The sequence below is a fragment of the Fringilla coelebs genome, assembly GCF_963513975.1.
Source record: "Fringilla coelebs genome assembly, chromosome: 1".
NCBI lineage: Eukaryota > Metazoa > Chordata > Aves > Passeriformes > Fringillidae > Fringilla > Fringilla coelebs.
The window spans coordinates 137138538-137155846 of NC_140028.1; the positions used below are offsets into that span (position 1 = coordinate 137138538).

The 17309-nt window shown below is 40.9% G+C and overlaps 1 protein-coding gene across 1 annotated transcript in view; it reads right to left on the reverse strand.

The window, feature by feature from the left end:
• Positions 1-9900: 9900 nt before the first annotated feature.
• The window catches only part of MKX (mohawk homeobox), a gene marked incomplete at its 3' end in the record, with an annotated part of 46088 nt that continues 38679 nt past the window's right edge, over positions 9901-17309 (reverse strand). Inside the window, exons 5-6 of the mRNA XM_084213255.1 lie at positions 10200-10233; positions 9901-10087 (exon numbers count right to left, since the gene is read on the reverse strand). Of these exons, the coding sequence (XP_084069381.1) occupies positions 9901-10087; positions 10200-10233 (221 nt within the window). The remainder of the gene's footprint in view (positions 10088-10199; positions 10234-17309) is intronic.

Sequence of the window (17309 nt, forward strand, 5' to 3'; positions counted from 1 at the left end):
ATATTTCATTTTATAAATAATGTCTATAGTTCCCACACCAGCTACCCGTGAGGAAATCTCAAAAAGATTGCAACCTTCTTCTATTTTTGTTCCTGGAGTGGAATCTGATTGATGTGTCTTAGAAGATGTTTGACATTGACTGGATTATACAGCAGTGCCTATATTGTTGTTTTCACAGTAAACACTTGTTGCAAGCTGCCTTGTTTGAGATAGCAGTAAGGGAGATGTGATTTTCCAGGAACTCAGACCATAAAGGAAAGGTGTTTGAATAAAAAGGTGAAAAAGGGTGGATAAATATAACTTGTAACTGTATAATACTTCACAGACCTTAAAGTGACAAAAGCACCAGACTTTCCAGCCGAGTCTCTTCCAATTTGGCACTGGGCATGGCCTGATGGGGTTACACCAGTCTGGGCAGGCTGCTCCTGAGAAGACCTTTCTGCTGCCCACCTACAGACACCCACAGACACCTGCAGACATCTGCCCACCTAGCAGACATCAGCTTCAGGACTGTACTCAAGGGTTTCAAGGACTGGAAATTACTAAGATTTTCTTCGTTCTGCATCTTGAAGCATGGTGAGACGCTCTTGGCTGTTTGCTGGGCTTTTTCCTCACTTTTTTTGCATGTGGTTTCACTGCCAGTAAAAGGTTGGTGCAAAACTTGGAGCACTCTCAGTTTTCTGGTTGCCATTACACTTCTTACTGAGAAATATATTTATTATTGCTGTTGCAGTCTCTTTTTAAGTGATGGAGATGCCTTCTTCAATCTGACCCCCTTGCTTACTCTTGCTTGGAATCAACACCCCATAGATTCACCCATTACTGTAGTGGGTGTCTGCTCTCCAAGGCTGAGGAGTACTAGCAAATGCTGTGCTCACTATCTTCATTTTCCATCTGAATGCAATTCCTTTCAATATCCCAGACAGCAGAAAAAACCCTCACAGTTTCTCTTAAACGCTATTTTTTTTGAAGGAAACAGGACACCGATACAAACGTGACCTACAGCAAAAGCAGCATTGTGCTGGCTGAAATGATTCAGCATAAAAACCAGTACTTTCAAACAAAGTGATAGAGACAGACTTTGACATCCACAGGTCACGATGCAAGTGTGGTCTTTTTTTCAAGACAATGAGCATTAAAAGTTCTTCAGTGCAACTATGGAGAATGTATTTTCCCTGCCTGTAGATATTTTTGAGATGGTAAAACATCTTTGTTTTTGTTGTTTTAAAATGGGTTAGAAAGTGTAAATACAAAAGCAAAGTAAGAGAAATAGCCAGAAGAACATTTTCAAAAAGTCAGTAAACATCATTTGGAAACTTCAATATTTTTGTAAGTTTCAATTATTTCTATTTTGGTGTTGATTTCAATCCTTTTTACTATAATTATCTTACATTTCAAGACAATAAAAGTAAATCTGAAAAACTAGACTTACTCATTTTAAAAAAATATATAAACTGGGGATTGATCATCTCCAAGCTTTCTTAAAAGAAATCCAAAGAAATTAAACACAGTTGTCCTGTTCCACAAAATGTTTCCGATTTGCTGACCTGGCATTTAATTCACAAAGATTTAGCTGAAATGCTGCTGACCATTTTTCATGACTACACTGGCTGCCACTGAGTACTTGGAACATTTTAAAATCCGGCCACATATTTTGTGGCCATTTCACAAGATTCCCAAAGTTAAGATTAACATTTTAAGTGCTGCCCAAAGCATTTAGCCGTGTACTTCAGTTATACATTCTCACTCTTCCCTATGAATGGATTTTTTCTCTGTATGTGAAGGCAACAAACATGAATAGGGAATTCACTGTTGAGCAGTGCAGTGATGACACTGAAGACCCCAGTGTGGTGTCTATATCATTTCCCAAAATCATGGCAGGGTTATCTTGTGCTGCCTGACTTTTCTATTTCCTCTGATTCTTATCAGCACATTCTGCAGCCCTCAGACCTGGGAGAAAATTCTTTAAAAGGTGCAAAAACAGAGCTTTAAACCCTTTAGAGTGAAGATTCTCCTCCCTGCACCAGTTAATATGAGGAAAACCAGTTAATATGGGGAAACCAGTTTATGAGGAAAATCAAGTCACAGGGTGAGTTCTAAATGAAACATCTTATCTTACACCACACCTGAACTTGTACATTCATGAATTCCTGGGCAGCAAGAAGTCTTTCTTGAAGACACATTTCAGACTTCCTAGGATGAGGTTATCCATGTGCTTCAGTGTGCTCCTCAGCTGATATTGTAAAGGAAGGGCAGTAGTGGTGGCCTGAGCCCAATAAGAATCTTTGTGGTCTGGGTCCCAATGTCTTGTTTCTTCAGAGCGTGGTTTGTCTTTCCCAGCTTTAGCTGTGTCAGATTTGGACATCTGGTCTCAGTAGCTCAGTGTCCTGCTGCAGTCAGTGAAGAGATGGAAGTGCTGCAGAAGGTGGTGCCTGCACTGGGACATGTGATTGAGATGAAATTTTAAATTACACTTAACATCCGAAAGACACCGTTCCTTAAGGGCATCAAACTGAGTGTGCCACTTACAAAACAGCATTGCTGTGTCCTACCACAGCACTGAGGGACATCTCAAGACATTCCCTGGTATTTAGAGCAGCCTCAGGGAAGAGTCAGCCTGTCTGCATGGACCAAACTCAGGGTAAGGCTTACCTGGACTCACAAGAGAGTCTGTGGCAGGAAAGGGCTTGCACTCCAGTTCTTTACCAACAAACTATCTTTCTTATGCTTAAGATAATGTGCCTTTACTGTAAAGAAAGAAATGTCCCTAATTTGTGGTTATTTACAGCACTGTAAATCAGGCACATGCCACGAAGTACCAATAAAAATTGTTTAAAATCAGCCTTAAATAGCTAAACTCTCAAAAGCAGCTCATAAAATGAGACTTGGCAGTTCTTAGGTAGTTATGGTTAAATTGACAGTCCTTTTGGGAGTTAAGATAGCCAAAAGCAGTAGTAGTTAGGAGTGAAGTGATAGATGGTGAGCTTGTTGGTTGAAGAGCCTCTATTGCATACTCTGAGGCTTCATATGTTCATTGGCCCTGGACTGTGAGAAGAGAGACACCAAACTTTGTCATTGAGCACCAGCTTGTTGTATCATGTATCTTTCTATATGGCCCTAGAAACTGCAAAGCCAGAAGAACGAGCCTTGGCCTGAAGGATCCCATTGCTGTCTGCATGAAACAGGAGGCTTTTCAGGCAGGAGGAAAGATAGAAGGACAATTAAGTCCAAAGCAGGCTGAAAGGAAAGTTAAGGAAATCTGGAGAAAGGACCAATACCAAGAATGAAAAAAGCCCATCCATAAAGAAACCAGATCTCAGCTCCTTTTAAAACGTCAGGTGCACAAGTTATATTAGCCTTGAGCCAGGTCTAACTTCCGCTGCCAATAACCACTTCCACTGCCAATAACCCAAGCTGACATAACAGCAACATTAAGGAGGTTTGGGGTTTTTTTTTTCTGTTGCATTAGGCATTAATGTCTCTTTTCCACTTCTTCTGTTTTTTTCCTCTTCATTTTTTTCCCCCCTCAAGCTACTTGTATTTTAGCCAACCACCTCCCTTCTTGTTAAACAAGAGGAGTTTCAAGATGGGGCTCAAACCTAAACACTGGCTCAGCAACCCAGCACTGTGAAAGCTGTGGGTTTGGGTCTCAATTCTGCTGCTAATGAAAATCAAGCACACCCGGGCACTTGCAAATCAGCTTCTAAAACAGGAACTGGCATCAAGGCTGGATTCCTGTAGCCTCCCTTGTCAGTGCAGTGCTCTCAGGCAGTTCAGCCTTTTGCATCATGCTTCACCTTTCTTTCCTGCCCTACCTAACTAGGCTGGGCAGGGATGTCACCAGAGCAGCTTCCAACTACCAATGTCCTCCTACAAACATCAGCTCAGCCACACAAAGCTGTATTATTGTCCTCTTTGAAATACTGCTCCAAAGCACAGAGAAATTTGTGGACAATGTGAATAAGCCATAGAACAATCAATGACCCCAAAGGTGCACAGACATATTCACACCATACTAAGTTCAGCTCATGCTCTTTGGGGGATCTTGGTAGAGCAGCTCAGGCTAGATGCCAAACTTGGTTACCCAAGTTTCTGTCCAGCTGGCTCAGAGTAGGCATGCAACTGCCTGCACTTGGCCATGGAAACATGACTTGGCCCTCAGACCTTCAGAAGTGTTTCAATTTGTTAGGTTAGGAGCCTGAAACCCTTTGAGGTTCTTTCTAATTTTCCAAGAGTCTCACAGATCGTTCATAGTTGCACAGGAATGAGAACAGGGGGTTGTCATGCTTACAGCTGTCACTGCGACCACTGAATCGGTGCCAACTGGACTTCAGAGCTGGTAGTGGAACACTGGAGGGTCTGGTATTCTCAGTCTGTTCCAAGTCCAGGCTCTACTTTTCTGCAAGTACCAAGCTCAGGTTTAAGAAAGTGTGATCACACCAAGGACTGAATGGAAGCGCACTTGTGTTGAAGGTGCCGTAGCAGAACATGGGATTTCACAGCAAGAAAAGTTTGTTTGTGTGAGAAAATCATTGAATTTGGCTAGAAATGTGAGGAACACTAAAAAGATTTTTTTTGCAAATGTATTAATGGTAATAGGCAGTGCAAAAAAACTTTGGACCATTATAGGATGAAAATGTTCACCTCACAAAGAGGGAGGGACATGGACATGGCAGAGGTTTTTAATACATTCTTTGCCTCTATCTTCAACAGAGATGATGGACCAAGGGGGTCTCAGCGCCCTGAGCTGGAGGACCCTGACTGTGAGAATGATCAGTTTCCATTCAATCCTGAAACTGTGCAGGATTTGCTTCCCCAGCTGGATCCCTACAAATCTATGGGATCTGATTGGAATCATCCAAGAACCCTCAAAGAGCTGGCTGGTGTCATTGCAGAACCTCTCTTGATGGTTTTTAAGCAGTCCTGGGAATCTGGAGAGGTCCCAGCTGATTGGAAACTGGCAAACGTTGTCTCAATTTTCAAGAAGTGCAAGAAGGAGGAGCCCAGAAACTACAGGCCTGTCAGTCTCACTTTAGTGCCTGATAAAGTTATGGAGATGATTCTGGGAGGTATTGAAAAACACCTGAAAGACAACACGGTGGTGGTGTCATGTGGTCACAGTGTGAAGTCTGATAGAGTTCAAGAAGTGTTTGGACAATGCTTTTGGGCATATGATGTGATTCTAGAGAATGGTGCTGGGCAGGGATGGGATCTGGACTCGATCCTTGTGGGTCCCTTCCAACTTAGCTTATTCCATGATTCTGTGAAAGTCAAATATGATAGAAACAGCTGCACCCTTCCTTTTGCCACTCAACAAGAGGACATCTCAGGCAATGCCAGGAGCAGTGGCAAGCTTTGCTTTTCTGTTTTTCTTTCCTGGCAGTACTGGGATCATGGCTCTGCCAGGGCTACTCCGAGGTCCTCAGTGTTCTTCTGAATGCAGAAATTTTGCATAAGACTTGTATAGCCCTGGTGGAGTTCAATTTATAGAATTTTCTGCTTTGGAAAGGTGGATGACCAAACACTCATCTTCAACCCCATGCAGAGGACTCAACAGCAGATAAAGCCATCTCCTCCAGCCCCTAGAAGCCATGTGAGGAATGTGGCCCAAGACTTCCACAAGCCTGAAAGATACAGAGGCATGGTGGAACTTGAAAGCCTCTGGAAAGATTTCTGAAGGAGGATCTGAGCTTGGCAGCTGCGGTCCCACTACTTGGCAGCGCCTTAGTAGGCAGGGTGAATTGTGCCCCACTGGCATGCTCCCTGGCTGGCCCTGAGTGATTCCTCATGCCAGTGATTCCTCATTCACCACTCATTGTGGTGAATTAGAGAGAGAAGACAGTTCCCTGCCATTTCAGAGCATCCCCCAGGGCGGTCACCAAGGCGTTTCTTTGGTGCAGGGCTCCTTTTGACTAATGCAGAACAATTCCTAAACTGTCTCCTATTGCTGGGGATGACACACAGGGTAAAAAGAAGGACTTTCTGAGCATTAAAAGTACAGCAAATTCCAGAAGCTCATGATTATTTTTATAACCAAATCTGCCTCCTGTAATAGCAGCTCACATTTGGTGTTCTTGATTTCCACTGATGGATAATTTAGGTAGATAGAAAACATAATTCATCAAAGCCACAGAATATAATGAAAATCTCTCTGAGTAAAGAAATAATGAAGAAGGGGTTTAAGCCTGCATAGCATTTTCCATAGCCAAAGCTAAATGCATTCTTCCTTTCACAGTACAGACATGTTATCAACCTCCTCCCCCATCTTCTCCTTCTAGCTCATAGTACAGTGGCCACTTCACACACTGGTGTGTGGGTATCCAAGTCTAGCTGCCGTCCTTTGCCAAACTCCAAGTTAAAATATGAGGCACCAAGTCATCAAACATCCTCAGAATGTGTTAACCTGGGACTTGGTCTCAGTCTCCCTGGTGAAATGCTTCACCTGGCGTATGCATTTATGCATTAGGTCACCAGTGGAGGATATGAGGTTACAAAGTGAGAACTGTAGTTCAGTGGCTGCAGCAGTTGTGTGGTGCTAGGAGAGGAGTCTGCAATCCTGAGCCCAAGAAATATTCTACCTACTGAATTAAAAATTGGAGCTCCCCTTACTCAGTGGTTTATAACAGTTTGGAGGGCTCAGCTCTGGCAAATGATGTGACAGAGTAGGTGGGAGCAGATTGAGTTGGTGTCTTCATGTCAGACTCGGGTACAAAGTAGGTGCCAAGAAGTTCAGCATCATTAAGATGTGGGTGTTTTTACACATTCCCAACAGCAAAAGTCAGGCTGTACATACTCCCTCAGGAACTCACGTATCAGTTGAATATCCAGATCCCCACTGACATGTTGGGTGGCCAGAGGTGTTGCAGAAGTACATTTTTATCACAAATCAGCAGGACATAAAACCTGAAAGTGCTGGTTGCCCACCAAATCAGAGCTATCACCCCTCCCACACAAGTGGAGCAGCTTTGCCGAGGCACAAGAGTTAAGAGATCACTTGCACTGGGCTCTCTACTATGAGCACTGAGCTTCTGGATGGGCTGACTTCCTCTCCTTCTCCACCTGGCTCCCCAGCCAAATATCCACACAATGTAATGTAGGCAAATGTAGGCAAATGTAGTCTGTGCTCCCAAAAAACCATAAATGACCAAAGTTTTTCCCAGCTGATGGACCTTCTCCAGGGACTCAGGTCAGTCAGTAGCTATGGCCTCCCCCTGCACTCCTCCAGTGTGGAGGATTGATCAGCATCATGCCACGTTGCCATTAGCAGTCATTTCTCAAACCTTGCTGCAGTCCTTTTCATTGGGGAGGAGCTAAACTACTTCTAGGTACCATAAGGTGCATTGATCAGAATAACTTTTCTGTTTTGTCCTTGCCTATCACAGGCTTGTGTCCCAGTACAGGGAAACCCTGACTATTACAGGAAACCAAAAACGCAAATGCCTAAGGACAGACAAATGAATATTTAATTCAAACCAGCAAGATGTTGTTTGCAGTTATTTATTTTACTAAAATGGTTACATATGTTGAAACAAAGAAGAGCAATAGTAATAATGTTTGTTTTTCCAATATCATAAATAATTACTGAGTTTTCATTAGCTGTTGGCTCAGCACTGATCATGACTTTCGTTATTTAAAAAAGACACACACATAATCCATCAGAATTTGTGTTTTCAGAAAACTCTAAAGCAGCAGTAGAAAAAAAAATAAATTAAAGGAAACAGTAACAAGAAATTAGGCCAAGTATTTCTTAAATTTAAAACCCACTTGATGTGTTTTACAGATTATTCTTGTGCTTTGATCATTGGAAAAGAGAACCATTAACATGTTGTTTATACAATGGCTTGCTTTCTCCAGTTTTGCTTCAGAGGAGTCCCCAAAAGTACTGTTTCTACATGACAAATTTTGTTGTTTATACAGACAAAAACACTGAATATTCCTAACAGAAAAGTTTGTCAAAACCATGAATTTATTGTCACAAAATATTTAATACCAGAATAACTTATAATAGTATGAACAAAAGTGAAGTATTAACTCTCTGCTATTAGTTATAAACTCACATTATTATGCCAAAATCCAGTAAAGTATTAAAAATTAATGTCATGGAATCTTAGACATATAATGATGCAAGTCAGTAAAACATACTTCAACTGTTCATACAGTCACAACATACATTTCTTGCTTGGCACTTTAAGTCAATGCAAATCAGCAATTTAGAAAACAAAGTAAAAATATATATGTACAAAATATTTTCATATCAAATAATTTTCATTGTACACTAAATAAAACCAACAACGTTATGTTACATCAAGAAGTTTCCTAAGAAGTCACACCAAGGCTGATATTTGCAATGTGTCTTGACTATTTTAGTGCAACTGAAACAGCCTCTATTTGCAAGTTAGTTACATCATTAGCATAGTCCTGCTTCCATTGATGTGGGAGTTCTGCCATTAAACTCAGCAGGAGCAGAACTGAAGTCTTGTCTTGTTCATTGATGGCTCACCAGAAGGAGAAGCAAGGAAAGGGATAAGTAGGAAAAAACCCAACAGGATACCCACAGGAAAAAAAATCCAAATCCTAGCAACAATCAGCTCTTTTCCAGTTTTCTGTAACAGATTCTGTATAAATTGGTTTTGGCTTTGCCACTGTTTATTCAAGCACTGTAAACCTCATTAGACTATTGTTATATGACTTAAGAATAACTTGTACACCTCCAGATAAAATTTAAAAATAAACCTGGTTTTATGACAGTTATTACACTCAATAGCAGTCAGTTTTAGAGACATGACATTTAATACAGGGTTTAGTGTCTTCTTAAAACCCTCCTACCTTAAATGCTGAGATTTTTCAATGTTTCAGTTCCTTCTGTGATTCTTGTTTGGGCTTTGATAGTTTATATTATAGGCTTTTCTTACTGACATGTGAAATGTCAATCAACTGTCCTCATTTATGCAGTACATACAAAATAAAAATGTTTAAACCACATTAAAGTAATAAGTTCCACCATGGAAACATTTCTGAATGGCACTATAGTTTTAGTTTTGTACAAGAAGAAACCAATTTTACTTCTATTAAAACTTCAGTAAGTCACTAGTAAAGCTTTAAAATTATAGAAATTCAACTTGAATTTACAATTAGTCTGACTAAAACCTTCTCAACTAGAAATCTTTAATGAGCAACACAGCATATGTTTAAGTTCAAAATAATCTGAACAATTAACTTATTTCCTAAATTTGTGTGTTCTAGAGTATTGCACTTTTCAAAGGAATGGTTTTGGTATTTTAATATACTGCATATACAGGTAAGAAACATGCATAACAACCTTATCGTCACTTCGACAAAACGTACTGTACAATTTTTATAACACTGTTGATTAAAAAAAAGAGAGTGAGAATGATGTAACAATTTCATTAAGACTCATCAATTTGTACAAGTCAAATAAGCACAACTCTCCAGGGCCTTCAGCAGTAATGTGTTTAGCCCTCGGCTGCTTAAGCCCACTTGGAATAATATACAAAGTTTAAGCATTATGGCATTGTCATTTTGAGGCATACCACTGTTGTACTATGCCCACGTTATAGCTTATTTTTTCAAAGCAAGGCACTTACTGTAATAGCAATGCAAACATCTTATGCGCACTTCGATTAACATAAAATAAGTTAATGTTTTGATAAAAACAGGGTTTTTATAATTTACATGCCTTTTATAGAAGCAGTTGAACATTTCATTTAATACAATGAAAACATCTAAGTCAGAAGGGACCTTAAATTTTTTAACGGACCATTCTGTAAAAGGGGACCTATTTTCCACATTTTCCCCCCTGCCTGCGAATCGGATTTTGCTGAAAACAGATCCAGTGAGGAAAATGTCTGTTTGATGTGAAAAAGAAAGAGGACCCATCCCTTAAAACTGCTGAACTAATGGCACTTTAACAGTCTTTACTTCTGATATATGTGATGATTTCTGAATGATGCAGCTGGTAGTTCCCTGCAGTTTGTCCTTCCCCTGGGCAAGGTTCGTTAGGGCCATAGCTGCGTTGATCTCCTTCCAGTACGTCTCATCTTTGCTGGGTCCCCTTCTGTTAGCTGCACTAGATTCAAGCAATAATAAATATTTACACACACGTCTTACATAGCTACATGGTATCAGGAAAACTGTGACAGCAACAATAGTTTGGGAAAACTGTGAAGTCCCTTACTCACCTTTCACACTTATTTGGTCCATTCTCCAGATTTTCTGAAAACAGGAAAAGAAAAGTCTATTTTATTTTAATAGTTTTAAAAACAAGTATGTTCAGGGAATAGGCATATTGAAAAAAACCCCAAGATTTATTCCAAATTTGCTACCAAATCTAAAAGAAAGCATTTGCTTTGACACACATAAAGGACCAGCTTCATGCAGGCATCTTCCTGGAGAAAGCTACACTGAAGGTGTAGCTGTTCCTGAAGGTTCACCCACATTTTGCAGGGCAATAGAGGAGCTCTTCAAAACATATTTGTGTTTTGAATACCAAGGACATAAGGAATTGCAGAACCTAAAAATAAAAATCAGCTTCATTGCCTTTCAGTGAATGCCTTCTAGTATGCACTAAAAATAGGACTCTCACCCAGGCACACATGATGTGTGTGGGTTTCAATGCTCCCCTTGCCCAGGCAGTGCCTCAGTCACAGAGGCAGCTGAGGGGGACACAAGTAACAAGCACACCTGGTCAACAGCCCTCAGAGATGAAATTGCATCACAGGCATAAACTACACTTCCTCATCAAGAGTCATATTTGTTCATTCACTAAGTCCTCACGTCCCAGAGAAGCCAGAAATATTTACCAGGCAGAAATGTATAAGCTTTATTCAGTGGGTTTGCTATCCTGACACAGAAATACATTATAGAGGAGCAAGAAGCTGATGCCCAACTGCAATTCCTATGGAAAACAAGTCAAACCAAAGAAGCAGCAATGGCATGAGCACTAATGGTTACAAGACCCAAAAACCCTTTAAACACAACATCAATCTCAAAAAGTGATGTACATCTTTGCGAGGCCAGATTCCCAAATACAATCAACCTTACTGCTAGATTTCCATCAGATTATTAATTAAAAGTTGCTCTTGTCTTTAAACAGAGCTTCCAGGGGAATAACCCTCGGTAGCCCTTCCCTTAGGAGCAACCTTGCCCACCACAGCCAGCAGCCCATTGTCTCCTACAGCCAATAATTCAGCTCAGCTGCACTTCCCAGTACTTGGAGGTGACTGCTGGAGACCACAGTTCCAATAAAGAACCACAGGGAGACCAGCTGCAATTTCAGAGATCAGCTGTTTGCCTGCTTCATCCAGCAGGCCTCCATCCTCTTGAAAAACAGCTTTATAAAGAAATGTTCCCAGGTGACCAAGATTTAAGCTTTGTTCCAAAAGTGCACAGCTTAAATCAGGATCTGTTAAGATTTCCTAGAACAATGCTTGAATGGGATTCAAGAAAAGGAAGACCAGTCTATGCAGAGAACAAGGAATCAAGGAAAAAAGAAACATTTGATCCAGAAAGAGGTACTGGATGACACAAAAAGTCTCTTTCTTCATGCTGTACTTGGCTATGAAGAATTCTTCAGCCCTGCTTCATTGTTTTTTCTAATTGGAAACAATTTTCAAGATGATGTTTAGGACTGAATAGATCAGTAGGTATAGAAATGGAAATGGCAAGTAATAGAGAACATCATTGCCAGAGCAAACCTGGATATAAATACACCTCTCTCAAGCATCTGTCAGTTTCTTTTGCTGTTGGAAAATATTTCCTATGAACAAAAAAATTGCTTGTACAAACTTCTGAGGGAAGTAGGTGTGAATGGTGACACACATTCCAATTCCAGCATTTATTTGAAGGAGTATTTGCAAATATTTTTTACTGGTGTTTAGCCAGCTCTCAAAGAAAGCATCTCGCCCATGGTATATAAAAGCAGCAAAACTAAAAAATAAAATCCAGGAGGAAAGAGCTGCCCATTCTTTAACTTTGTTAAAGATTTTCCTGAATCACACATATTTTCTTATTCTGTTCGTATTTTATGGTTTTTTCAAACAAATAATTTATGTCAAAGAAACTCACAACTGTGTTAAAATAAAACCATCACTGATGATTTGCAAAGCTCTGGCTAATAACTGCTCTCAAAGCATGTTAGTACAATGAAGTCTGAAAATCCATAATTTCAAAGAACAGGCCCTCTTTTTCTTGCCAAAAATCCTTTTCGGCTATACCAAACCTCTGACAGCATATACCAGTTTGCAGTACCACAGCATCCAAGCAGCTCCCTTGTGTCTGAACGGCCTTTAGCAAAGGAAATAAGTATTACTTTTTTTTTTTTGGTTGTGGATAACCTCAGTGAAAGAAACAAAGACCTTTCCTTATGCTCTCCTTGACATCTTGCCAGTTAAACCAGCTTGATGTGACTCAAAGCGAAACTGGGGTTCACTTCATGTGCCATGAAACTGCCATCTAAGTCACATAAATTTGTATCTTTGTTTGTCTGGACTCCATTCATAAAGAACAGAGATGTCCCCCAACAAGTGGGCTCAGCCATTCTGTTCAACACTGCAGCGCAATATCCTTGCGTGCTGCTGCAAAGCCAAATTCCTGAGTCCTGTTCTGTGGCCCCTTCCTCACACTTTGTCCTTTGGACAGCATTATCATCCATGTGGATATGCTGAGAGCTGGATGGGGGGAGGACCATATCTCTGCTTTGGCTATTCAGTATATCAATGATTCATATCTATTTTTATATAGAGACATTAGACACTGCTAGTATAACTACAGCCTTAATGGCTTAGCTCAGCCTGGAAGAAATGCAGACTGGTCATGTCTGGCTCTTCACTCCCCAGAGAAAGAACATAGATGACAAAATGTTATCAAGCATATTAAAAAACTGCAAAATGGTGAGTCTTACCCAATATTTTGCTTTTTCTTCATTTTTGTAATCTATCTGCTCTGCCTCCAACTACTAATTAAAGATTTTGATAATTGAAGCTTTTACTATTTGAGGTACCTGCACAGGAATTGCAAAGTATATTTCAACTATAAAAACAACATTTTGGTGAGTTTGCTCCATGAAAATAATCAAAGAACTGCATTCTCAAAATGGAAAGCGTTCATTTGCTTGACCATCACACACCACATCCCTAGATTTTATCTCTGAGGCAATAAGGGTTGGGTAACCTCTCTAGAACTGGTGATGAAAGGAATGGAAAAATGATGGAGCATCCCGAATCTCACCAAGTAGCCTCAGCTGAGGACTCCCCCCAGAGCAAGTGCTGATGGGCACTCCACTCATGACCCCCTCTCCACTACATGAGAAGCAGCACTTTACCAACCTTGAGGTACCAAAGTTGCACCAGAGCTGTTCTCTCCAAGTGCTGTGCTTACCTTTAACCTCATACACCCTTGGTGGCAGAACCTCTGGTCTCTTCCTAAAGAGTGTGGCTCTCTCAATAGTCAGATCAAGGCAAGCTGTCACACAAATTTAAACCCCTACAGACTGGTCAAGCTTAGATCAGTGTGTCAAGTGACTCCTGGGAAAGCCAGACTGATGAATTATTGTATTCCACACCCTTCCCAAGACTTTGATAGGTTAAAAAATTATGTTTACCCTACTACATACAGACATAAATACATTTTAACAGCATACAACTGGCCAGCACAAATAATTTTCCTAAACAAAAAACAGTAGTGCTCAATAGCATATTTAGTAATTGAAACCAGAAGAAGATGCTGCTGAAGGTGTTTTGTAGCGTCTCAGAAAGGATTTTGCTTCTTGTCAAAGGATGGTGGTAGGCTTTCAACATATATTGAGATTCTATAATAAATCTTTTTAATATTAAACATCAGAAATACCTTTTTGCTACAGGTTTGGAAATCACTTAAAACAGTGGTCATTTGCTCTGTAGCCAGAAAGTTTTAAACACTGTGAAAATAGAAACTTAAGCATTTAAAATTAGGAGCTGTCATTTATACCTCACTTTCTGGTGCTTCATTCTGTAAGCATCCAGAGAATCGCTTTTGCCCGGCCAAGAATGTCTCATTCTGCTCTCAACATCCACCCAAAGAAACCAGCAAGGCAGGATATTTGTTCCCTCTTGTTTATAATAGGAAGTCACTATAAATCACCTACCAAAGGAATTCTGTATACCTTTCCATTAGTATGAGTTTTCAGTATACAGTTTACTGTAGGGCATAGTGCCAAGAGTGTAGACACCAGACAATACCAGCTTTGTGATACAGCATGGTATTTTTCAGGACTCACATAATTATTAATGTACATGACATCTTTTTTTTTACCATAAAATTTCTTCATAAGACTCGCTGATCCTGACAACTCTCTTGCAAGGTAGCCTGCTCTCCCATTTTAGCAGAGATGTAAATGAGACTCAGAAGTCCAAAGTCAAAATACTGCCTAGGCAATATTTTGACTATTTCAAAAGCATTTAAGAACAGAATTTTCCAGGATTTCTCTTATATTTAAAGCGTTTTCCTTTGTTCTTCTGCTCTCAGAAAGGACTAGCCAAAGAAAATGAAGCCCAGGGTTCTTGCAGGCAAACCAACCTTAAACTGCTCAATAGCATCACATACCTCCAATTTACTATGCACAAAGGCTCTCTGGTGACACGGAGCTCGCAGCACATTCAAACATTTCAGAACATTCAAACATTCAGACCCTTACTGTTCACCGCATCCAGACTAATATTTTTTTACATGTATTTGGATGACTTCAGGGGTGTGCTAAATAATGTTAATTACAGTTAGATTTTATCATTTGGATTTGAGAATTCTAAACTAAGCACTGCATGTGTGCAGTGATGAAATCCACCCTAAGGCCCTGCTGGGAAGGCAGGACTGAGCCTTTAGGCAGCACCAAGCAGCCTCACGTTGCTCCCCCGCTCACCGCGCTGTCCGACTCAAGCTGAGCCACAACCACTGGCTTAAACCCTGCTTTGTGCTATCAGGTAACACTGACAAAGCAAAGATGGCTTGAAACCAACAGGGGAAAGAATGTGTGAATGAGGGAATGAGACAGAGATGGAAGGGTACAGAACACTGTGTAGCGGGGAAAAAATGGACATAGAAGTCAAGGCACAGTAGGTCAGTCTCACATGACCGTCATGTTTTTTGAAGCTACCTTAACATGTACAGATTCCTGGTGAATTACACATCTTCTAGCTTAAAATAGAGGGGAGAAAAAAAAAGAACTGCTGGCCTCAAATGGTGAACACTATAAAACATTTGTTGGTTCAATAAAAGGTCCTGTATAACTTATCTTCATTTTAAAATTGGCAACATTATTCAGTTGTTTCTCTCACTGCCTCTCCTGAACTTTCTTTTGTTGGTTTTGGAAACTCTGGCTTAACATGTGTTGACCAGCATTTTCAAAACAAGCAAGTAGAGGAAAAAAGAAGGAGAAATAGGAAATAAACTGGGGCAGCTGAAAGAAAAATGAACATTACATGTGTGAGTAAATTAGTGGGGAGATTAAGTATTTCTGTAGGTCACATACTCACACACACCTTGACTCCAGTATTTTCCAAACCACAATTTCAGGGTGCATAAGACTTTCAGATCTCTGTTTCCCCAAGAACAAAGTTGGGTTAATTTGAGTTAATACTCCTGTGCTCTTCTGCATTGACACAGCTCCTTTATCCCTGAAGGATCCCAAAGTAAACTGTGAACCACACAACACCACTAATATTCACCCACATCTGGGGAGGGAACGTGGCTTAGCCCAGGCTGCTCAGCAATGCAAGGGAGGGGAAACCGTAGCCCAAAGCAGCAGCTCTTATAAAAAATGTCATTTAATCTTGGTGCAAAAACTACAGCATGTTTTGAAAAACAAGAAAACCTCAGCTTCTCTAGCTAGAATTGGAGGAAGAAGGAACTGGCCATCACATATTTACACTTGCAGCCTCCCATTTTGAGCCTAATGTAAACAGACAAATGAGCCTGTAAACATGGATAACTGCTCAGCCAGCGAGCCACACCACCGCAGGCTTTCCACACACAGACAGGGCTCATCCCACCCAGCACTGAAACTCCTAAAACCTTTTTCCTTTTGCACCATCGTCCCAGTTTCCTCAGGGACAGCAGACCTATTAAGGATGAATTATGAAGAAGTGCAGACAGGAAAGCTCAAGCTGGAAGAGACTCCAAACCGCAGAGTCTCCTACAGAAATATTCCCCAAACACAGCCTGGCAGCTGATCTCCTGCAGACCCCAGGCCACCTCCACATGGGATCCCTTCAGTGCTGTCCCTCGGGAGTCCCCTCCTGCCCCAAAGCAGGTCCTGGGCTGCGAAGGTCTGTGTGAAACCATCTGGTTGGGGCTGGCAGCGCTCACGCAGCAGAACCTTTAGGCGGAGGAATGAAGGTCCCTGTTGGAGTTTCAGGTGACCCATGGCTGCAGACACAGCAAGGCAGTGTGACCCGGGAGAGTGCAGGGTACCAATCGCTGCTGCTCCCATCTCAGGGGGGTACTGGATTTCTACTGACAAAGATTTATTGCCATGTCCTTTAGTTGGGTGGGAGGAGGAAAGCTGTCAGAACCTTGCAGGAATGAGCTCTGGGCCCGGGCTCTAGAGAAAGTTCCTTTTCAGCAAAGCTTTATTTTACTGCTGCTCTTTTTGTTCCAGGAGGAGGTTACAGAGCAGCTTGCAATGAAGTCACCCCCACAACCCTGTTACCTCACTCCTTTGGCTTCACAGGGACATCAAGTATAACAACTGACCTGTCATCAGCTGTTATGTCCTTTCAGATGAACAAACTGCATAATGACAATTTATGTTCACAGTGACAACTAAAGTGAATATTTCTCCCTGCTCACCCAGTGGGTTTTTTTCCCAGGAAACAGCTAGTGCCCTGGTCTGACATCTTCTATTAAGATCCATATGGTGGGTCTTGTCAATATTAGGAACATCCCTTTTCCATCATGCCCTAGACCAAACCTTTTCTGTGAAAATATTTCCTTGCAGTTTGTTTCTTGCATCAAGCTTCTCATATAAGCTTTATCTGTGAAGGACTGCTAACAATCAAGTTTTTTGCTGAATATCTGAGCATCCAAAGACTTTTTTACATTGTGCAGCCTGGAGCCTGCTGCAGTGGGAGTAGGCATCTAATTACATTTTAATACATGTGATTTTTATAAAATGAGTGTACATGCCCACAGAGACTGCAATAGGTGTATTTTATAAATCATAAAAGAAAACTGAGTTTGCCAGTCTATATTAATATTTGTATTAATAAGTGCACTAAAAGCCCCACATAAGAGTAGGCTTGGTGCAAATGGTCTCAGAG